This window comes from Struthio camelus, chromosome 6 (genome assembly GCF_040807025.1).
Source record: "Struthio camelus isolate bStrCam1 chromosome 6, bStrCam1.hap1, whole genome shotgun sequence".
Classification (NCBI taxonomy): Eukaryota; Metazoa; Chordata; class Aves; order Struthioniformes; family Struthionidae; genus Struthio; species Struthio camelus.
The window spans coordinates 23,760,723-23,784,541 of record NC_090947.1 but is presented as its reverse complement, the minus strand read 5'-3'; the positions used below and the strand labels follow the sequence as shown (position 1 = coordinate 23,784,541).

General features: G+C 37.8%; 2 protein-coding genes across 4 annotated transcripts; both read left to right on the top strand.

The window, feature by feature from the left end:
- The first annotated feature begins 1,052 nt into the window (after window positions 1-1,052).
- On the top strand, window positions 1,053-13,931 carry BBS5 (Bardet-Biedl syndrome 5). Of its 2 annotated transcripts, none has more exons than XM_068948673.1 (12): window positions 1,053-1,267; window positions 2,499-2,581; window positions 3,557-3,622; window positions 5,565-5,614; window positions 6,500-6,627; window positions 7,536-7,671; window positions 8,635-8,730; window positions 9,264-9,326; window positions 10,047-10,181; window positions 10,298-10,381; window positions 12,217-12,240; window positions 12,358-13,725. In XM_068948673.1, the coding sequence occupies exons 1-12, from the start codon at window positions 1,206-1,208 to the stop codon at window positions 12,457-12,459; spliced, it is 1,029 nt and encodes a 342-aa protein (XP_068804774.1). In that variant the 5' UTR covers window positions 1,053-1,205; the 3' UTR covers window positions 12,460-13,725. The 2 variants fall into 2 exon arrangements, with proteins under 2 accessions (XP_068804774.1, XP_068804775.1); XM_068948674.1 differs by lacking the exon at window positions 12,358-13,725 and adding an exon at window positions 13,785-13,931 and having other exon boundaries at window positions 1,124-1,267.
- A 54-nt stretch (window positions 13,932-13,985) lies between these two features.
- On the top strand, window positions 13,986-23,227 carry KLHL41 (kelch like family member 41). Of its 2 annotated transcripts, none has more exons than XM_068948672.1 (7): window positions 13,986-14,068; window positions 14,569-15,744; window positions 18,635-18,792; window positions 18,884-18,991; window positions 20,016-20,201; window positions 21,282-21,428; window positions 22,303-23,227. In XM_068948672.1, exons 2-7 carry the CDS (start codon window positions 14,635-14,637, stop codon window positions 22,412-22,414), a joined length of 1,821 nt encoding a protein of 606 aa, XP_068804773.1. In that variant the 5' UTR covers window positions 13,986-14,068; window positions 14,569-14,634; the 3' UTR covers window positions 22,415-23,227. The 2 variants fall into 2 exon arrangements, with proteins under 2 accessions (XP_068804773.1, XP_068804772.1); XM_068948671.1 differs by having other exon boundaries at window positions 13,995-14,486.
- Window positions 23,228-23,819: the final 592 nt, after the last annotated feature.

Below are 23,819 nucleotides of genomic sequence, written 5' to 3'. Positions count from 1 at the left end.
AGAGTGGATAATGGTACCTTTACAGGACTAAAAACTTATCTCACAGCTAAGTTACCACTTACAGTTAAATGTGCTCCTGATGATGTTACTGGATTTCTGCCCTAGTCATTAACAAGGCTAAACATCACTGATCAGGCACTCCTGCATGTAAAACAAAATTATATTTTTTTCTAAACAAACGGTAAGTTTAGCATACCAAAATTGCATGCGGCCTCAAGCCCACAGTGTTTCATTTTAACTAGTTTTTCAACAAGTTTCATTAAACATGTTCAGGCACACAAATTGACAGAGGTGCTTTAAAATAAGGCCTCTTCGTGAGTCCTCTGCTCTTTTCCATCCCACTCTCTCCCCTTGGCTGATGTGGTACCCTTCCTGCTTCAACAGCTCCCAGCCCCAGCGAAATCCCGCTCCTCTCTGTCAGAGCCGGCCAGGTGCTCCCTCTCCCATGGTGAGGCAGTTGGTAAAGAGAGAGAAGGACAGACATTTTTTTCAGAGGTTTTTAAACTTAGTCCTAAGTTTGTAAGGACTTCCATGTTGGTAGCAAAGGGCTCCTCGCAAATTCAAAGACCGGCTCCAGAGAAAAAATTGGCAAGGGTCAAGTTTCTTTCTGTATTTCGGACTGCACTTTTAGTCATTGTATATTTGAAAATGGTAGAGTATTATAAATAAAGTACAGCTAAGGACAATTTTCAAATTATTCCTAGTAAAGAAGGTTTTGATACACCTAACCTACCTTTAAAAAGAAAAAAAAAAAAGACTTAAAGCAAAAGAAAAGTTGCATTCGACCATTTTTAGAGAGGATTTTTGTTTGGCTTAATTTTCATCCACAAACAATTAGGATGTTACCTTCTACGAGAAAAAGAAACTTAAGACGCAACGAAAAGCCGCAACTACTACACGGGCCAGGTGCCGACGCTTCACAGCGCTCCCCGTCTCCCTCACGGAGCGCTCCCGGCGGCACGCGGGGCCGCGGCACCACAACCGCCTCAGCGCGCCCGCCGCGGGGCAGGGCAGGGCAGGGGAGACCCCTCGCCGCCCGGCACCACACGCATGCGCGGGCCGCCGCCCGCCCCGGCGGGGGGGCGGGCGGCCCCGCGCCGCAGCCAATCGCGCGCGCTGCTGGAGGGCGAGGCACCGCCCCCGGTTGCCACGGCGGCGCTCGGGCTTCGCCGCAAGGAGCCGCTCCTCGCGCCGCCGCCGCTGCCATGAGCTCGGTGCTGGACGCGCTCTGGGAGGACAGAGATGTCCGCTTCGACATCTCCCCGCAGTGAGTGGCGTTGCAGCCCTGCCCCTGCCTTCCCGCTGCGGCCGGGCTCTCCGGGGCGGGGCGTCGTTACCGCGGTGTCGGGGGAGGGCGGGCGCTGCCGCGATTAGCGGCGGGGTGCGTGCGGGCAGCGCGCCCCGCTGTGGCGGCGGAAGCTGTCACGTGACGGCGCGCGGGGCCGGGGCCGGGGCCGGGGCCGGGGCCGGGGCCGGGGCGGGGCGAGGGGAGGTGGCGGTTTTCCTGGCGGGGCGGGGCGGGGACAGGCGGCCGTTGGGGACAGTTGTGGTGCGCGGGGTCCTGTCACCGTTTAGAAATTAGGAGAAAAAAAAAAAAAACCCAAACCCACTCGTTGACCCTCAGACACGCTAGTTGCGGTAAATCTGGAAACGTGAGCTCGTATCTTGGATAGTTAAGCAGTTCTGTCTAATTTCCTTACAGAATTGTAACGTAGGTAGAGCTTACTTTGATATATTTTTGGTTTAATTCTAAAGGTCACATTCTTGCTACCTCCCATCTAATGTCTTTTTCTGGTGCTGTTATAGTGATGCATTATCGAGTCTATTCTTAGTGGCTTCGTAGTGCTTTCCAGTAGTATTGTCCCCTTCCTGATAATGCATCTTGTTGGTCATGCCTACGCACCCTGAAGTGTGGTGGTCGCTCTACAGGATACAATTAAAATATAACAAAACTTGACACTAGGGCTGTTACCATGTAGTTGAGTGGTGAGATCAGTTAAATTGAGAAAAACATGAAAGACTGGAAAATTTATCAGAGCATTTCATATGTGAATATACATCTGATAGCTCCTTTGCTCACATCTATTCTTTCTTAAGCCTGGCTCCGTTCCTTAATCAAAAGTATGGCAAGAGGGAAGGGACTTGCTCTGTTAAAGACTATGTGACTGCAACTTTTTTGCTTTTCCCTCTTTCACATGCTTTCTTCCTATTTTGGAGTATAGTTTGCTGATCACACTTACTGCATAATTATTTATGTACTGTTATATTTTAAAAATTAAGAGTATTAACATTTTTCATACACTAGATTTAGTAGATTGCAGTTTCATGTATATAATGTTGCTTTTTATGTGTTTGCATGTGTGGATTTTCTGTATTATGATGCACTAAGCAAGGAAAGGAGAAAGCAAAGGAAGTGGGGAAATGTAAATGACTTTCCTTTTGGAAAACAAAAGTGATCCATCTTTCACTGTGTCCTTTTTTTTCTTTCTTTCTTTTAGGCAAATGAAAATGAGAGCTGGAGAGGTCCTTATAGACTGCTTAGATTCTGTTGAAGATACCAAAGGAAACAATGGAGACAGAGGTAACCGTTTACTCAAGGAACTTGTAACCTTCCTAGTATTTAGCTTGTTTGCGAAGGCCCAGTCTGTTTTCCATTGAACCCAGCATCAATGGTTCACTGGAGAACATGGACTGTGCCTATTTCACAGATCTTTCTCCTCTGGGAATATTTTCAGGTAGTATAGCTTGTTGAAACTTTTAACGAGGTGATAGTTTTGGCTCAGAATTTGTTTAGAATGAAAACTCTTGTAAGAGAAATCCACTTATAAACATCATGATGCTCCTTTGTTGTAAGCCTGTTTAATGCTTATATAGACCTTTCACCATATAGAAGTTTGCAAGTTTGCTTGCAAGGAGTTATTTCCATTTTAAAACATGAAAGGATTTCTCTTTACAAGCTTTATGATGTTCTTCAGTTGTTTGAGCCTTTACTTTAAAATGAAGCAATAACTGTATGCATACTCTGTAAGTGCATGAACTTGCCAGCTTGCTGAGATGACACCTCCTTGTGTTGGCTCTGCTGCTGCGCTGGGTATAGAACAGAAGAGATTTGCACTTGACATATAGAGGTGAGGATATTCATGAGGACAGCTATGCTAGTTAACTCACTGCGTTCCCCTTCTCGTCCCCCAGAGCTATGCTGCACTGACTCTGTCTCTGCATTTTTACCATAGGTGGGTGGATGTGAAATCAATAACTGTTTTTGATTCGTTTTGGAGGAACGCTGATATATACCAGAGGCTGTTCCGTTTGTTTCTTCTGACTGGACTTGCTCACCTAGGTTAAAAAGGGAAAAAAAAAAAGTATGTAGTGATTGTTCTGCCAGGGTGTCCTGTGTTTTTCTTCCCAGCAAGGGGAAGAAGTATTCTGGAGTTTCAAAACTGGAGTTAAATGTGCATGTTATTTACATATTTACATTACATACATCATATTAAGTGGTCCGTTTAATTTGATGGCAGTTACTCAGATTACAATTATTTGTACCCTTTATTTCTAGGTAGACTCCTTGTGACAAATTTGCGCATTATTTGGCACTCATTGTCATTGCCTAGAGTCAATCTCTGTAAGTATTGTCTCCTCTTAAGTGGACTTTAAATTTTGTTTCCTTTGTGGTGGCATGCTGTACTTTCACAATAGTACAGATTATAGTACAGATTACTGAAGTATAGATCTGCTGCTTCTGAAATGAACTGTTACTAATCAATTTATCGGTAATATAGGAACTGTTTTAATAATTCATAGAAAACTATTAGTGTTTAATGTTGATTTTCCAAAAGAGAAGTTGAAGAGTACTTCACACATGTTTTTTTATTTAGTCTATGTGGAATTCATTCTTTTTTCTAGAAGGAACCAAAAGTTTGAGTTTTTTCAGTCCTTGGCATACTTGTCTCTTGTTCCACCTGTTTATTCATGTTCTGTACTGTTCTACAGTTTTTATTCCCCATGAGTACCTGCCCTTCCAAATTTACTATTGTGAGCTCTGAATAAGCTTCTAATTTTAAACTATATGAGTAGCCAGCCTGTTTGCTCATATTTAATTTAATTTGCTGAAGCAGGGCCAAGATGCACTTATTCAGCAACAAAATTATTTCCAATGCTCAGTTCCCAATGGCCAGTCAACACTGGCAATCTATATACTGTTCATAACCTATGTAAACTTACACAACCTGACTGTGTGCTCTTTTGCATTTGTTCTCTATCTCATGCACACACACACAAGCGTGCCCGCACATCTCCTACTTTTATATATGTATTTATAAAATAAAAAAGTTGATTGTTTTTGTACATAACATTTAAGAACAGACCTTTCTAGAACAGTTCACAAAGAAACTTATAAAGTTGTTCAGCCCTACAGAAGACCTAGGGGAATTTAACGTATAGCTTTTAGAGTTTTAAAGTACTGGGCTTTCTCTAGCTTTCAAGGCAATGTATTATTTCTTACACTCAGGAAATAAATAGAAAAATAAGCATTTTATTGGATGCTGGTTTTGGCTATTGCCATTTCTGTTAGTTCTAGATAATGCCTCATAAGCAACCTATAAAGTAAGTCTTTTTTTCTGGTATTTTGTATGTATTAATGGAAATCTGTAAAGACTGTAATGTAATCCGTGAAGACTGAATATTCTTATCCGTGTAACTACTACCAGATCTGAGCTTTTGGACATGCAAAATCTCCCCAAAGCAGATTCTCATTCTTAATTGATATTTTGGAACCTGGCTAGCTACTGTTGGTATCAGTAACAGAATTGTCATGGATGTTCACATGGAGCCCAGCACCATTTTAGTGGGCTGGTTTGTCTTATGAAGAATGGCTGGGATTGGTTCCCTGTTTTTATTTTGTATTAGAGCACTGCTGTGGAAGAAGCAAAATGAAATTTATAACTCTCTTTTTTTTTCTCCTTTTTGTTTCTTCTTCACTTATACTTTCCATTTTGCTGCTTTTTGTCTTTGTCATTTCCTTAGCTATTTTTCTCCTATAAAGCATTATTATCAGTGTAGAAAAATTTATTTCTAAGGGTAAAATTTAAGGGCAAGATCCTGATGAAATAGACCTTCTTGGAGATGAATGGTGATAGGTTGGAAGGCAACAGTCAAAGGTTGCAACGAGGGAAATCCTGATTAGATGTTAAGAGAAAAAAGTTCACAAGGAGGGCAGTCAAACAGTGGAACAGGCTGCCCAGAGAGGCTGTAGAATCTGCTCCCTTGAAATATTCAAAACTTGACTGGATACCACCCTGAGCAGCCTGGCTGAATTAGCCCTGCTTTGAGCAGGGCATTGGACCAGAGGACCTCCAGAGGTCCCTACAGCTTAAATTTGTCTCATTTTATGACAAGGGCTCAGACCACTAACTGTAACGAGGAATTCTCACAAAGAATTTTTGAAGAGCTCTTTCACAGGAGCTTTGGTGTACTCCAGAATAGCATGCTGTGCTCTGAAAGTCTGAGTATCTTTTTTTTTTTCTTGCTATCAAAACTGTTCTTTTTTTTTCTCCCCTAACTTTTAGCTGTTGGTTACAACTGCATTATAAATATAACTACAAGAACTGCCAACTCAGTAAGTTTCAAAAATACTTTTTAAAATAGTGAATTAAGCTGTAATTTATTATTTACACTTATTGTACCGTATAAATAATCTCAAAGTTTACTTCCAAGAACAGTAATAGAGTAATTTTAGTTTATTTTTAAAAGTTGGGAGAGTTTTAAATTTCTAAAGAAGTGGGGGTTTAGCCAGTTTCCTAGGGCAGTGAGACTCATATAGTCCCGCTGTCTGTTTGGTGAGCCTTTTCTCCTCTAGGTAACTCATGTGTGTCTGTCTCATTGCATCTAAATGTAACAAAGGGCTAGAGAGACACTGAGTTTGTGCGAGAAAGCTGCCAAATACATAGCCTGAGTTACGTGGAGCGGTGAAAATATTTGATTGGCTAGATAGCGGCAAAGAGGTAGCATGGTTGTGGAGGTTCCCTGGGCAGCCATGTGGTGGCACGTGTACTGCCTGGCTGCTCAGCACGCTTACCATCCTAGTCTAGCACAGCACAGGGTCTCTTGTTCCCCTGGCACATCAAATGGAGGTAGGTAAGGGGCATGATGTAGAGCCAGGGTATTTGGGGAGATGGAGTAGAAGGATAACGCCGCTGGACGGCAAGAGGCAAAGCCAAAAATACTGTATTTCAGTCATGACATGCAAATGTGTAAGAGCCAGGCTTCAGTAGTTCTACTACTGATGAAACTGCTCGTTCCTCCTAAAAAAAAAAAAAAAAAAAAAAACAGAGTGAAATTCTTTTTCAGGTGAAGGCAGCAGTAGATCAGTAGTAGAATCAAGAGTACCTCTTCAGTTATTATACTTGGAACAAGATTTTGAATAATAATGTCAAGATTACTATTCCCTGTACAGTCAAGCTACTGTCTTGTCAAAATGTAACATTTGAATTTTTCCTTACAGAAATTACGAGGACAGACAGAAGCTCTGTATATATTGACTAAGTGTAACAATACACGGTTTGAGTTCATATTTACCAATGTTGTTCCTGGGAGTCCCAGGCTCTTCACTTCAGTTATTGCTGTGCACAGGTACCAGACTTAAAATAGTGTTTCACTGAATTTTGTAAATGAACAATCAAATATATAAGCAGAATGTGGAATTAATACAACTGATGGACCCAGTATATAACTGCCCATATTTAACATCCACAAAAGCTTCTCAGTAGAGAAGAAGACAATCTCTAGAAAGAGGAGAGAAAATGCTAACAAATTTTATTACATAACTATATGCAATAAAAAATCATGTAGGTTAACACTGGTCTTGGATTAAATCGTTCACTGTGTGTGAATAAACTGCGTGACTAAATCAAAGTACTAAAGAATTAATTTCAGTGTGTATTTTCTGTATATCTGTAATTTCTGTCTGTAATCATTTTCTGTAGTTGTGGAGCATGTGATAGAAATATGAAGGGTTAAATTGTGGTCAAAACTCCCATTGACTTCAAAACAGTGGACATTTCACATCTAAAGATGTGTGAAGTCTGTGTCATCTGGATGAATGTGTGCATAATACATTTATGTTTCAATTCAAGAACTCTGGAATACTGACCTACATGTATTAGGTGTTTGTGACTTAAGCTGCAGTGAAAAATAAATAATTCTTGATGTCCATGCTGTGTGTAACATGGGACCTAGAAGATTTATGCTTTGCAATAGAGGCTGGGAGATGACAAATTTTAAGGAAAAGAAAGAAATAGCATACATGTGAACAGTACAGAAGATAAAACTGATGTCAGAAAACATTTTTACAAGTAATGTGAGTAAAGAAAACTGAAATGCAATGGTTTGCATTGATGAAATTTTAATAGTGCTCTCGTATTTTTGTAGAACATGGTAAAAAGAAAAGTTGGAAATACACATTTCGTATTGGTGCTAAAACATAAACGCTAAAAAAGAGAAAACACTGAAATGGTAACTTATATTTTCATTTTTTATAGAGCTTATGAAACTTCTAAAATGTATCGTGATCTGAAGCTTAGAAGTGCATTGATTCAAAACAAGCAACTGAGATTATTACCACAAGAACAAATATATGATAAAATCAATGGAGTTTGGAATTTATCAAGTGACCAGGTATAGTGAAAAATGAGACTACGTTCACTTCGGCAAAGCTAAAGTGTTTCAGCTTTCGTGTTTCCTAGCAACTATGCTATTACAGTTCTGTAACCTCAGAGGAATTATCCTTGATTCAGTTCATCAGCTGGTTGCATGTATGTGCAAATTTCTGTATGTGCTACTCAGTACAAGGTTGTCTTCTTGGCATCCTGGAGTCTACATGACTCAGCTTACGTACTAGATATTCAGCTCCTGTTAAGAAGATATATTTATGAGTCTAAATCTGTGTCATCCTGAAAGTGATTCATACTGTTCCAAAGTGCTCTGCTGAATACTTGTATGTTTACTTGCAGCTTTGACTGTAAGGCTATATTGTCTTTGATTACTGGAAACTGAAAATATTGGAATAGGAATTTATGTGTTGGAAAAAGTGGGAAAAGGGGTCAAGGAGCAAATAGAAATTATTTTAGTTATTCGTATTTCCCAGAGCCGTGAAACAAAATAGGAACTGTTATTTCTGTCCGGGCAATTTTAGTCCAGAATGGAAACAGGATCCAAGCTAAAAAGTTCTTTCCTTTACATTCCCTTGGCACACATCTCCACAATTACCCAAGTTTAACCCGCATGCCATTATGCTTACACTATATACTAATTCTAGATCTGTACAGTTAAGAGCACTCTCAGAAGTTTCGTATACTCCCATTAGGTTTGCTGTGCTGTGGTTTGATCCTGCTTTACTGCAGTAATAGGAACTCCCAAGTGTTTTCACCACTCAGGTGCCGTATCCTTTAAAGATGTGATCCTGCTTCCTTGAAATGGGTAGTAACATTTCCACTGGTTTCTGTGGGAAAGAATCAGGCCTTTATTGGATTAAATATGAAGCTATATCATGTTGGTGTTCAAATGAATATGAATAGTCATTGTGTTTGGAAAGAGGGCTGTATAATTCAATGCAGTTCTAACATAGTTTTTCTTTAATAGGGAAATTTGGGGACATTTTTTATTACTAATGTGAGGATAGTGTGGCATGCAAATATGAACGATAGCTTCAATGTCAGCATACCATATCTACAAATAGTAAGTATCTCAAAACATGCCTTTTCAAAATGAAATATTCTGTAACATGGGGTGAGTTCTCGTCTTCAGCTGATGCTCCCAACTCACACCAAAATTAATATTTTCGTGTCCTGAATTCCTGGAAGAATTTGGTCTTACAGCATCAAGCACGGCATGGTTTTTTTTCTGTCTGGATTAATTGGATGCTGTAATTTTTATGTCCAGATTAATTCATTGGCAGGTCCACGTGTTGAAGAATGGGCTGTATTTCTAAATTCCACAATATTTTCCATGATGCTGCATGCCAGCTGCATACCCTGAGTTTTATGCTCTGTGATCAAGATGTTCAGAAACGAATTGTTATCAATTCTGATGAAACACTTTCCCTGAGGTTTCAGGGATTCAGATTTGTAATGGTAAATGGCAGGGAATGCTGGAGTCCAAGCATCCAGAGCGAGAAATGATAATTAGTGCTGTGTACCAAAAAAAAAAAAAAGTATATCAAGCAATTCCAAGACAGTTTTTAATAACACTTTTTACCTCTTTACCATTAGCGGTCAATAAAAATACGAGACTCAAAGTTTGGCTTGGCAATGGTGATAGAGAGTTCTCAGCAGGTAAGATGCTTTAATAGCCTTTTTTAGTTGGTTTCATTTTATATATATAGTTTTATAATTCTGAAATGTTAGGGTGCTACTTCTAAACTACCTACAGTGTTCCTTTTCAGTGGTCTTTTGAACATAACTTAAAAAAAATCCTCGGCACTGCTTAAAATATCAGTATGTTAAGGTCAATATGGCTATCACGAGTTACAGTTTCTCTGAGCAGAGCAGCAATAGGCCTGCACCACTTAAAAGAAAGCAAATTAACTGTTAAAAACAGTATCTTCTAATAGATTATCTTTGGGATCTAGTTACTTCTGTATTTATGGAAAACACTTTCAAAAATCTTTTGCATTTGTATATCTGTTTTTCTGTAAGAGACAAAATATTTTTCCTCAGAAAATAATCAGAATAATAAATATAATCAGAAGCACTTTTAATGGTAATTTTTTTAATAGTTAACTTTATTTCCTGTAAAATGGGATACCAGTTCAAAGCTTATTTAACTTACGGAGAAACATTGCCACTGTTTTTATTTCACCTATGGTTTAAATGTCAGACTGAAAATACAGAAAGATATAAAAAAAAATACAACTAATATTTTATATCAGCAAACTGAAATTTGCTATCATTAAACTGCAAATCCCCATCAAAGAGAATAAGTTGTTTATAAATATTCCCATCGAAGAGAATAAGTTGTTTATAAATATTTGTCTTTTTTCTTTTATTATATAGAGTGGGGGATATGTACTTGGTTTTAAAATAGACCCCGTGGAGAAACTACAGGAGGCAGTGAAAGAAATTAATTCACTTCACAGAGTTTATTCAGCTAACCCTATTTTTGGAGTGGATTATGAAATGGAAGAAAAGGTAGTCCATTCATTTATCTGACATTATATATAATATTGCACTACCGCCACTTGTAAAAATACATTAAACATGTATTAAGTATATACATTTATTTAATTCAGTGTTTTAATTTGCAGCCTCAACCTCTTGAAGACCTAACAGTGGAACAGGTTGAAGATGATGTGGAAATAGAAGCTGATGAACAGACAGATGCTTTTGTGGTAAGCTTCTCCACAGAAAAAAAGTAATAATTCTTACTTAGTTATTCAAATGTAAAAAACTTACAGATCTAAGTCTACTAAAGATAAGCAACAACAGAACTGTTTGTGTTTGAAGTGCAGCTGCATGTCATTTAATCAATATCCTTGACTACTACAGGAATTTATTCTGTTTATGGGATTTTCATTACCCTCTTTAGAACAAATTTTTATTCTAAATAATTAGTAGTATCTATATATGATAGTAGTTGTATGTAGGTCCTCAACTCATTAAGATCAGGAATAGTTTGAAAACAAGCAGTATAATTTAATGAAATACGTTACATTTAAAAACAAGTCTTCCTCCTTTTGGAGCAGACTAATAAGTGGTGGTGTCTGCAGGCTCGACAGTCATCTCAGACATAACCTTGAAAGATTTTTAGAATGGCAGCAATAATTTTAAGTCTCTCCTGACAACCTGTGCACTACTGCCAATACTAGTATAGTTTAGAAAACTGTATTAGTTCTCATCTCTCAGTATTTCAGGAAAATATACTTTTAAATGCAGTAGACTCCCTATGAGCTTGATCAGCTACGTTCTAAGAATTTCCAAAGCTTCTGCACAATCCAGTAAGACCTGATCAATCGCGTGATGTGCAGGGACTGCACAAATAGAAGGTTTTCATATGCTAGTCTGACAATTCCCAACTGATGTGATTTCATAACTCGTCTCTGGAGTTAGCACCAATATTATTTCCACCCTCTTTTATTTTGCTATCATCTGTCCATTTAGATAAGCATTTATCTCTCCTTCCTCTCTTCCCTCTTCTTTCTTTCTTTTTTTTTTCCTCTGAGTTTTATTTCTCTCTTCAGCATAGTTGAAAATCTTTTCCTTAAAGGTAGATTTTGTTTGTGTTCTCGATGCGTGTATCACCTGGATTAAATAACTGCTCTGCATACTCTAAAATAAAAACTGGAAGCTGTAATTGATTAGAAGGGGGTTGCCACAGGAAACATATCATGCAAGACCTAATGACTGGCTCGACTTCAATATTCCGTGATAGTTTGAAGACTGTGATGCTGTTCTGTGAAGTCATACATAGCTTGAGATCCAGCTGCCCAGGGAAATGCTTACTTCTCTGCCCTTCGCCAGGCCACAGGGGCAGTTGAAACAAGATCAGGCTTTTTCTGGTAAATATGATGATCTAGAACTGGTGCTGGCTCAGAGACTTCCAGAACTGCAGATATTTTCAGAGATCTTGCTTCCCAAAGAGTCTGAGTTCATTTACCCCCAGAACGAGGATGGAAAAGATTGTATTGCTTTTGTACATCACTGCCTGAGAGTAGAAAAACTGAAAATTGTTCAGTTAGTCCATGATCGTTTCTTAGACTGGTTATAATGTTAATTGAATTTTGAGATTGCTTACATCTTAATGAGTGCTTCCAAAGTCACACTTTTTGAAACTGAGTAATAAGTGCTGCTCCACATGAGGTAGAAAATACTAGGATGCTACCAGCTTACCTTCATGTCAACGTTGTATTCCGTATAAAGTATATCTCAGTGTAACAAATGTAATATAAACATTTTAACATTTTAAAAGCTTTATTTAATATGATGGAAAATCCAGGGATTTAGTATTACTTAGTGAAGAATAATTTAATCACCAGATCCTTTTTGTATATTATTTCAACCTGGAAATTACTTTGATCTTGTTTATCAATGAAAAATTAAAGCAAATGAACTGGTTTGTTAAAGAAAACTTACCAGATACAATTTTTACCCCAATAAGTTATTAGCAGATTTGTTTTTAAATGATGATTTTTTTTCTCAAGATTGTGAGGTTTTTTTGTTTTTTCAGGCTTACTTTGCTGATGGTAACAAGGTAAGAACAACTTTTTTTGTGTTGTCAAATTTATGTTGTTAAAAAATGGATAATTAAATTAATACAAAACCTTTTCTGTTTTATTTTCTCTCTTATATCATGTGCATTCAAAAAAAGCAACATGATCGAGAGCCTGTGTTTTCAGAAGAACTAGGATTAGCAATAGAGAAACTAAAAGATGGATTCACACTCCAGGGACTCTGGGAAGTAATCAGCTGATTTAGATTTTTATGTTACTTGTTGCCTAACCAATGAAAGACTCACCGTTCTTACTGATTTTGTCAGCTCTCTAGAAGATAATTGGAAAAAATACAAGGGTAACAGAGAAAGAACACACCAAAGTTAAAGAATAGGCAAATATTATACAATGTATAGTCAGGATATGTCATAAAAGAAATATTACTGAAAATTTCTATATGTGTAAAAGGTTTTTGTTTATTATAGTTTCTGTTAAAGTATTCATTTATTTTCATTTACTTATATAAAGCAGTGTACTCTCCTATAATGATTATATCTAAATAACTATTTCCATAATTTGTTTCATATTGTGCAACAGATCGATATAACACAGAGAAGACTTTGTATCTAGGCATCCTAGTTGTATCACTGTAGCAGTACTGTAGTACTTAAAACTTTTTGACAAAATGCTGTACTGTTCCAAATATTAGTTTGCATATCTCATGACTTTATGAAGTGTTTATCACATAACATTCTAGGTACTTAATTTTAATCTAGACATCCCTGTGCAGTTTTTTCTTTTCTATTTTTTTGGGAAGAGCACTTTTTTCTAATCCTCCCTTTAAAAAAAAAACACACACACAAATAGCTTTTACGTCTGACTCATTAGACCTTTATGAAGTTATGTGTTAGAGAGAAATGAGTCATTTATTGTTTAAAGGAAGATGCAGCTGTTACGTTTTCTAGTGGGATAAGACCTCTGCACTATTTTCTATAAGTGGAAAAAGTCAAATGAGCTGTCCTTTCAGCTGTTGTTTTAGCAGCTGACTGTTCTAGTAAAGTAATTGTGGTGTGGATATCACTATTTGTAGGAAAACTTTTCAAAGTATATGTTTTAATGAAATCTACCTATATTGAAAAGGTTTCAACAAACTTTCAGGAAAACTTTAGTAATGTTATACCTCGTTGGAGATGCTGCTTTCAAAGAGTTGGGTTTTGATTTTGCTTGATTTTGATTTTGCAAAGGAACGTTTTACCATATGGATCAAGAGCATTTTCTGCATGGGCAAAATACAGTCCTTCATCAAGGCACTTTAAACAGCTTCAAATTTATTTTGTTTCCATATTACCATTTTTAATGAAAATTTAAATGTTGCCAGTCTAAATTGTGAAACCTTCAACATGTGCATAATTTTTTCTAAATCCATGTACTTTTTAAACTACGTACTGTTAGATTTTTAGAGGCTTTTTTTAGTTTAAATTCAGATGTCTTTAGTTTTGTTAAATAAAGTGTTCATTAAATAATGATCATATGGTAGTTTATGTCTTTTGTTCTCTATCTCTTTCATTTACTGTTTTCACTTTAGTTTAACAGCAGTTAACACCACCTCTAATACCGTGGAATTAAAAAGGATTGATAATATCTACAGATTATCTGAAATGAAGAATAATTGTTTTTAATGGAGGAAAATGAGGACTTTATTTAAATTATTTTTGAAAGGAGAACTTTATCGGAACAATTTATATTTTATATTTAAACAGTGGATTTTTAGTTTCCGAATAAATATAACAGATTGTATATTAAGAAGAAGAGATCACAATGAAATTCAAAGTCTTACCAGTATCTGAAGAAATCACTGATGTGATATGGGTATGTTTAAGAAAAAAATCTTATTGCGCAGATAATTGATGCGATGTTTTGGATTTTTCCTAATATCTCTGTGACTGATACCTTATTAAAATCTGTAACTATGAGAAATATTGGCAACTTCTGTGAAACAGCGAACAGTCATTGCAACTGACAATTCGTAATATTTCTACTTCAGAATATTCTGGAACGTGTATTTCCAATCTTGTTTATAGCTATCTCACTGAGGATCAGATTCTGCTGTCCTCACTCATGTGAAGTAATTTCTTACCCTGCGAGTAAGCTCATTGATTCAGCATGGACAATGATGGCAAAACCAGGCCATAGTGACTAAAAGCAACAGTTGCTTCTTTCAGTCTTTGACAGCTGCGAGAGCAACTCTTTTTTCCACACCATCCACCCTAAATTCCGACCTGTAAGAGTAGGTACCTATATTTAGCTAGCAAGATTAAATTGCAAAGGCTTCAGGCTGGGCGAAGCACATTGATCTGCCTTTTTTACAGACAGACCTTTGTGCAGACAACAGCTAAAGCTTTCCACTTCCTCGCACTTTCCAAGATATTAGCAAAATGGATTCGCAGAGGGAACTCACTGAAGAACTCAGACTTTACCAATCCACCCTTCTTCAGGATGGCCTCAAGGAACTCCTGGAAGAGAAAAAGTTTATAGATTGCTCCCTGAAAGCTGGTGACAGAAGCCTGCCTTGCCACAGATTGATTCTGTCAGCCTGTAGCCCTTATTTTCGTGAGTATTTCTTAACTGAGCAAAATGAAGAGAAAAAGAAGGAAGTAGTTCTAGATAACGTTGACCCGGATGTCCTGGATATGATAGTCAAATACCTTTATTCTGCAAGTATAGATCTTAACGATTCTAACGTGCAAGATATTTTTGCTTTGGCCAGTCGCTTTCAGATCCCTTCTGTATTCACTGTATGTGTCTCCTATCTTCAGAAGAGGCTAGCTGTTGGAAACTGTCTGGCCATCCTTCGATTAGGTCTCCTGCTTGATTGTCCAAGACTTGCATTTTCTGCCCGTGATTTTGTCTCAGATCATTTTGTGCAGATTTGCAAAGAAGAGGACTTCATGCAGCTTGCCCCCCATGAACTTATCTCAGTTATTACACCTGACAGCTTAAATGTAGAGAAGGAAGAACTGGTATTTGAAGCAGTAATGAGATGGGTCCGGACAGACAAAGAGAATAGAGTAAAGAGCCTGGGAGAAGTTTTTGACTGCATTCGTTTTCGTCTTATGCCAGAAAAATATTTCAAAGATCATGTTGAGAAGGATGATATAATTAAAAGCAACTCAGATCTTCAGAAAAAAATAAAGATCATTAAGGATGCTTTTGCTGGAAAACTGCCTGACTCTAGCAAAAGCACAGAAAAGTCAAACAAAGGAGAAGTAAATGGTGATGTAGGAGATGAAGATTTACTCCCTGGGTACCTAAATGACCTTCCCAGGCATGGCATGTTTGTCAAAGACCTAATTCTTCTTGTTAATGACACTGCTGCAGTAGCTTATGATCCTCTTGAAAATGAATGCTACCTAGCAGCCCTGGCAGAACAGATTCCCAGAAATCATTCCAGCATAGTCACCAAACAAAATCAAGTCTACATTGTTGGAGGACTGTATGTGGAAGAGGAGAACAAGGATCAGCCTTTCCAGTCGTACTTCTTCCAGGTATAAGCTTTGTCGTTATTTGTGCAATAGTAGGTGCTATAAAAGTTACTGAAAAGTATTTTCAGTCTATGCCAAACACAGTTCAGTGCAAACTAATTGTTTTCAGTCGCATGACTTTTCTTTAAACGTGCAGTCCTCTCAATTTTCACCTATGCCAGTGTAGTCCATGCAATAGGATTTCTCTCACATTAATTTTTAGTACCTAATTAAGGTGTACTGTAGGAAGTGAATTATCTAGTCTCTGTCTACAGTCTATGGAAAGAAGTACCTCTAGAGAGTTATTCCTGTCTCAGAAAGATAAATTGAAACCAGGGTACTTGCCTCTTCTCTTTCAAGATCCAAGCCGAGGGTGAGATCTTAGAAAAGATTGATTAGAGTATTTTATCAAGGCACTGGCTTTCAGAGTTTGAGGCCCAGATTTTTATTGGTAAAGATGTGCAAGTGTAAGCCTAGTAAGATTTTTGTAATCTATTTCATGAATTTCCCTTAAGATCAGTGAAAGTTGACTGCTTAACTGCTTTACATACCTAACAGGTTTTGAATCTGAAGTATTTTCATGACAATAGTAATGTCTATTTTTTAAATGTCATTTTTTTCACTAAAATTCCCTAAGTCCTTCTGTTATATTTACATTTGAAAACCTAACGATGCTCTAAAACATATTTTTTATATATATGGATATAGATACACACGCACACATATAGAAGGCTGTTTTCTTGGCAAACTCAATGTCAATAGACTAAATAAGATGTTTCAACTGAGTGTAATTGTATATCTTTATAAATCTGTATACATATAAACCTTATTAATACAACTGTAACTTCCACAACACATTTGAGAAAATTAGCAAAAATACAATTTGGTGAAATTACTACCATAATATAATTATGTTGTGGTGTTTTTAGTAGCTGGCTACATGCTGTATTCTTGGGTACTATCTCATGATGAATTCTTGCAACATGCCCCTGGCTAAGTCCTATCTTTAGGCACATTGGCCTAAAAAGAGTAAAAGTACGTCCTTTGTGAAGTAAAACAGAGTGATAAGCTGATACAGAGTTTTAAAGCCTTCAGATATTTAAAACTGCAAATATTAAGTATTTATAGAGCTATGGCTCAGTGTTATAGAGCTATGTTCAGATGCAATAAAAGAGTTGGTTTGAGAAATTTGGTATATGTATGAGAGGGAAGTATCAGTTTGCTAGAGAGGGACTAGCATTGTTTCATTTCCTTAGTTAGGTGTAAAACACGAATCACGGAAGTGCAAAAGTTGTTACAGAAATATTCTTCCAGTGGAAATGCAGAACTGAATAATCCAAATCCTAGGCCTTCTAGAATTCTAAATTCTAGAAGGGGGCCTCTGAAAAAATAAACCTCAAGATTGATACTAGACATACTATGATACTATTGATACTCTGACATTTTCATAATCCTGCTTTATATGTCTAAGCCCATTTCCCAAAATCTTGCTCTCCAGCTTGTCCCTTCTCAAATCTTGCTCACTGCTGCTACTGCACATAGTAAAACACTTAGTTTCTGCGTTACCTGTGTCGCTAATGTTTCTGCTGAAATATGAATGTGGTGCCATGCAGATTTTCACTTATTTAATCTCCCTTTCTGTACCTTTGCTGCACCTGTTTACCATTTTATTTGGTAGCTAGCAACCCAGGACAAAACACGGCTACCACTGACTCAGAAACGTGTGACTAATTGTTTATTGCCCTATCAGAAGTAGAGATGTATCAGGCCATCTCCAAGACTGATTCGCAAAATGTGCTGTGATCTGTGTACATCTGTGTCCTTGTAACCCCACCTAGATTTAGTTACCGAAACAATCTGTGTCCAAGAACTAAATTCCATTGTTGCAATGAAAGTTGTTATGCAGTAGGAGCGGTCTATGAAATCTGGGAGATGTATTTTACCATAGAGACGTTGACTGTGAAACATACTTCTGGAAAAAGGTCATCACTGAGCTAAACTCAGATCTGATTACTTTGACTGAACTTTCACTTTCACACGCTTACATCCATGCAAACTCACATCTCCTCCTCACTTCCTATGTGTTGTCAAGCAAATCTATATGAAATAAAAGAGGGAAAAAGTTCTTTTTAAATGTTAGGGAGCATTTAGGTTCAATTGTAAGTTCTCAGATCAAAGCAAAACCTATGTTCTATGGATTTTTTTTTGTTGTTCTGCTGCTTTTTCTTAGGAGTTTTCAGCATACTGAGTCTGAATTGAGAATCTTGGGACGTCATCATTAGGGAAGACATCAGTATTATGGTCAATGGAAATGTACTGGCTGCCTTGTTTGTTTAGGAATGAAGTCTTTACTCAGTGTACCTCCAGAGATCTCAGGAGCTTTTGAAGGTCTCTTGACACGTCTCTTTTGCTCTAGATGTTGTGGAAGAAATATCTGTGGCATTTGTGCTTCTTGATCATTAAGAGGAAAGGTCTGAGGATGTCTAGCATCTCTCATGATACCAGATAGCATAACTTGCTGAATTTATAGGTGTGGAATGGCAGAGGCTTCTGCTCCCTTCAGGAAGGATAAGAACTAATCTTTACAACACATGATGGAAAACAGCAAGAGTCGGAGAGTGTTAAACAAGGGAAAAGAGTTTAAAAAGGAGATCAAAGAAGCAGACTCTATGAAGGGGAACAAATGCAGAGAGATGCATGGCATCAACTCTGTTGGGTCTCAGCACCACGAAGCATGGATGGAGAGAAGTTGTCAGTCCCTACCTGCACTAATGGAGGAGTAGGTAGTTCAGGCAAGCAGATGAGGAGCTGTTGAGACCCTGAGTGCATCTAGACTTATTTTGTGGAGCAGTTTTCATTGTGCGGGTTTTTACTATTTGCCTTTCCTAATACTTTCTGTTCTGATGCCTTTCAGCTGGATAACATTGCTGGTGAGTGGGTTGCCCTTCCTCCACTGCCGTCAGCCAGGTGTCTCTTTGGGCTAGGAGAATCAGACAACAAAATCTATGTGATCGCAGGCAAGGACCTTCGCACTGAGGAGTCTCTAGATTCAGTACTGTGCTATGATCCTGTGTATGTTTAAAATTTAATTATGTCCACCAACGACATGTAAAAAAATCCATTGTTAGTTGAAAGAGCTAACATTGTGGTCTTCCTCTTCCAGGGCAATAAAATGGGGTGAGATCAAAAAGCTACCCATCAAAATATATGGCCATGCTACTATCTCAAATAATGGATTGATATATTGTCTTGGAGGAAAAACTGACGACAAGTGAGTCTCTCAAGTCTTTTCATGACAATTTACAACATTGGTTGGTTGGTCCTTTACAGATTATGTGGCCTCACACTCAGAATTCAGCGTTTCTCTTTTTTACATCTGTGGGTTAAGGTTGCCAGAGATTTGGCAAAGGGCAACACGTTATGATAAATAGGACATCTTTTTTATGACATGGTAAAATTTGCATATACATTGTAATCTCAACCAGTTAGTTTAATTACCTAATTTATTTCCAAGGCAAATTGTTACTTACATTGCACGCACGCACACGCACGCACGCACACAGAGTTAGCTATGAGGGTCTTCATTAAAAGTATTATCTCCTACCAGATAGAAATGCTTAAGTGCCATGGAATTACTGTGTCAGTTCTTTCATTTTTGTGACCTGTGATATCCATTATACCTTAATGGGTATAACATTAAGAAAAATTAAAGTTTTCACTAATTGATTATGGTGGTAATTTTTCTAGCAAGTGAATGCTTTAAGTCAAGAGTTGTGACAAAGGATTCCAGTGGTTATAAATCTGCAGGAGTGCAGATGAGCTTTGTACAAGTTCTTTGCTTTCATTAGAATGAGTTCAAGGAGACTAAGAGTCAATGTAGAGCAGTATTATTTTGAAAAATGATATGAAGCATCCTCTGAGTATTACCTACCATACAGTTAGATAAGCTAGAGTTTGAAGGAGTTTCCATGTTTCGACTTCTAGTATGCCTTCAACTTCACTCTGGTACTGTTCTGCAATGCAAGTGACACTTCTAGGCCAAGCTCTTCATTTACAGTATATATACAGTATATATATCCCTACAGTATATATGTATCCAGGGTCTAAAAAATCCTAAGTCTGTCTTCCTACACTCATGTCGAACTAGGCTAAAGATACAAAAACTTATATCTTGGTGTTTGGAGGAGTTACTATTCAACATATATTTTTTTTTCTTCTGGAAGAACATTGCTCCCCCTTACATTCCTCTGAAAAGTTCCCTAGAAATGATCACAGGTTTTCTTTTTCCTCCCCAGGAAATGTACTAATAGAGTATTTGTGTACAATTCCAAGAAAGGAGACTGGAGAGATCTGGCTCCAATGAAAGTGGCTCGCTCAATGTTTGGAACAGCTATCCATAAGGGCAAGATTGTGATTGCAGGTGGCGTCACTGAAGAGGGCCTCACTGCATCTGTTGAAGCTTTTGATCTGACCACTAATAAGTAAGTGCAATGTTCAAGCTGTTTTTAAGCAAGTATTTTACCATCTAGACTTTTAGGATCACTGAGATAGAGTCACAAAGGTGTTTAGGTGCCTATGCTCTCATTAAGAATGTTGGTCTACATACACCTCTTTAGGAACAGCAGCAGTTTAAAGAACCCCTGTCTCCAGAGATTTTTCCTGCCCCAACACTCCTTTTTTTATGCTAGCATAGCTCTTTCTAGAGTTCATTTAACTAAAATAACACACTTTGGTCTTTTTCCTCCCCCCCCCCCCTCATTTGTTTGTTGGTTTTCAGTCTGATTAGTTTTCCAATTTATTTGGCCACACAGCCACATAAATGAGTGTGCTGGCATAACGGGGGAGAAGTGGGAGAAACGGGCAAGGGCTGCTTAATCTAGTTTAAACAGTGCTGGCACTAAAAGCAAAACCACAGCATAAGAAATTAGGTGCCTGGATGGGACTAGCTGAATATGCTTTGGGTACCTGGCTTCATAGTGTCTTGCTGCTCACTCATTTACTTCTTCGTGGCAAGTACGATTTACCACTAGTTAGTGAAAGGCAGATAATTCTGCTTATGAACATGAAAGCTTCAGGAAGACTTTGTTTTAAGTACCTGCTCTGAACTACTGTTCAGAAGTAATGACGACAGACAAAAGCTGGAACCAGTTCACTTACTTGGTCCAAATACTTTCTAATGTTCCTCATGGCTAGAGCCTTTTGCAGCCAGCATCCCCTAAATGACTTGATTTTCTCACAGGGTATACCATCAGTATCTTTATGTCTCACTTCTTACTCCAGTTTTCCTTTCTGCTGCTTATCTTTCCTCCCAACTTATTTGCAAACTCCTCATGGTATAAATCCGTCACATGAAGACTTGTATTCACACACCAAGTCCCTGTGGGGACAGAGAAACAGAAAGTCACTGCTGATAAATCTCAGGATTTTTTTTCCTTCTACTAAACTGTTTCACTCAAATGGTCCTTGGCACCTGCATTTATGTCAACCAGAGCTGTATTTTAGTGCATTCAGTTTCAAGTATTTCTCATGTGTTTGACCAAGTTGTTTTTTTAAAACTTCAGGTGGGAGATTATGCCTGAATTTCCCCAAGAGAGAAGTTCCATCAGTTTAGTCACCTTAGGTGGATCTTTATATGCTATTGGAGGCTTTGCAATGATTCAGCTTGAATCTAAAGAATTTGCACCCAGTGAAGTCACCGACATATGGAAGTAAGTTTAACTTTGATTATACTTTCTTAGTGGAAAGCAATTAGAGCGTTAGGTTTTTAAATGTGGGACAGTAAAATCCATATTATGTTTAATTTTCAAAATGAACCGTAGCACAGGTTGTAAAGCACTCGTTGATAAACAGAAATGTCAGAAAGTAACAAATAAACATGAGATTTGGACCTAATGAACATTTCCCCCTACTAGTAGATTGAACAGCATGAGTCATGATCTTCTCATTTTTTACTATATAGCAAGGGTATATCCTAAGAGAGTAAGATGCCATAATTACTGGCAGGTTTAGCCTTGTGAAGTGTACCATACACCCATTTTCTGTTTTGTGATCTTCTAATGTAGGAAAGGCTATATACACAGACAGGTTTGCACACATTCATGTGTATTAATAGCCAAAAACTGTCCTGAGCGAATCAGATACCCATATATCAGATTTCTATCTAACTCATGATAGCAGTGCTGAAACATCGTGCCTATATTGTGATTCTTCACTGGCTGAGGAAAATTTAGATTTAACTGGCAGAAAGATAGAAAGGATTCCCAAAAGCACATTGTATTTAAGAACTTTCAGGAATTCAGAAGGGATACTGAAGGAGGAGGACACTGTTCTAGGAACAGTAGAAGCATGATGCAGGCCAGTAATGAGCTATATAGGGACAAAGCAACAGACAACTCACAGGAGCAAGAACATCTTCCTGTTCTGCTCTGGAGGACAATAACGTTCTTCTGTGGCACCACTCTGCTCGTGGTTGCTACAGGCCTTTGCAACGTGTGGATTATCCTCCTTTTCATATTTGTGTGAGGGAAGTGTCAAACTCAAATTTTAAGAAGCGGTGTTCTGACCTTATCTTGTTAAATGCAGGTATGATGATGAGAAGAAGGAATGGAGCGGCATACTGAAAGAGATCCGATATGCTACTGGAGCCTCCTGCCTAGCTACACGATTAAACCTATTCAAGCTCTCAAAATTGTAAATAAAATGCTGGAAAATATGATATGGTGAGGGAGTTTTGATAGACACTTCTGGTTTCGTTGCATGAAAATGTTCCCAAATTGTACAGAGTTTTGTAGCAGTACGCTAGTTAAGTTGTCACTCTATCCAAGTCTTAAGATATTTACTAACTAATCAACAACAATTGAATTTTTGCTGAAGTTTAAAAACCTGAAGAATTCTGATCAACATTGTTAAGAATAAACAAAGATTTCAGAGAGAACTTGTTTTTCACTCTGGGGAATTACCAATGAAATTGGAGTTCCTTACACCCAGGCGATCCAGGATAGTGGTGGCTTAGTCCCCAAACAATTTAAGATGCTCAAGACTTAATCAATCGTGAACTACCTACTAATTGTATTTACCTTAACTTTGTTCTAACTGGCTGTTTGTACAGCCTGATTCCCCCCTTCAGCAATGTATGTAAATCCTGCATTCTTCAGCCATATCTTGAAAATGTTTTCATTAGAGCCTTATAAAAATAATGAATTTGACATTGAATTGCATATTGAAAACAGAGGTATATTTGAACCTCATGGCTGAACTCATGGCTCAGCCTTGAGTGAAGAGAGAGAAATATACAAGGCTAGTAGCTCTGGAGATTCACCTGCTGTGTTTCGGCTTCTGGTAACAAGGGTTTTCCTTTTTTTATGCTTTTGCATTTATTTCTAAAGCAAATTACTGAACAGAAATTTTTCTCGGAGCCCTGAGGCCATTAACAAAGCATTCATGAAAAGCCTTAGCATAACGGATCATCAGCAAATACCCGTGGCAAAGAGGACTTTTCCACCTAATAAAAAACTGATGCATTTTGATGTTAAAGCTTTTAAATAGTAACAATTAAACATTGTTTTTAAAACTATAAGAATATCACTTGATGGTGTCATTTTTAGTGATCAGCAGCTTGTTGTCGCTATCATAGTGCCAGGATACAGACTTCTTAGTAGAGCCTTTGCCAAAAATGTAACAGAGCCTTCAATTTTTTTAAAGTACAGCACATCCACCATTTTTATAGAGTACCTCTTTAAAGGATTTCTCCATTGAATAAAGAGGAGGACATCATAAGTCTAAGGCAATATAATTACACCTGACACATAAGGAAAACCAGAAAAGAAACCACTGCTGGCTGAACAGCAACTGCAGCTATAGACAGACCACCTGCATTGCCTTCCCAGGAGAGAGAGGTAAGCCTATGCCAAAGGCACAGCCATCATAGCTCATTTCAGTATGTTACTGTATGCGGGTACTTACTCTCTGGGGCTTCTTTACTATTTCCCCCCTTCATATACACACCACCAACTCCTCATCTGCTCTTAGCATCTTTTCATTGGCTCCAGTTAAATTACTGGTGCAGATTACTGGCGATCTGCACGAATACTTACTGATTT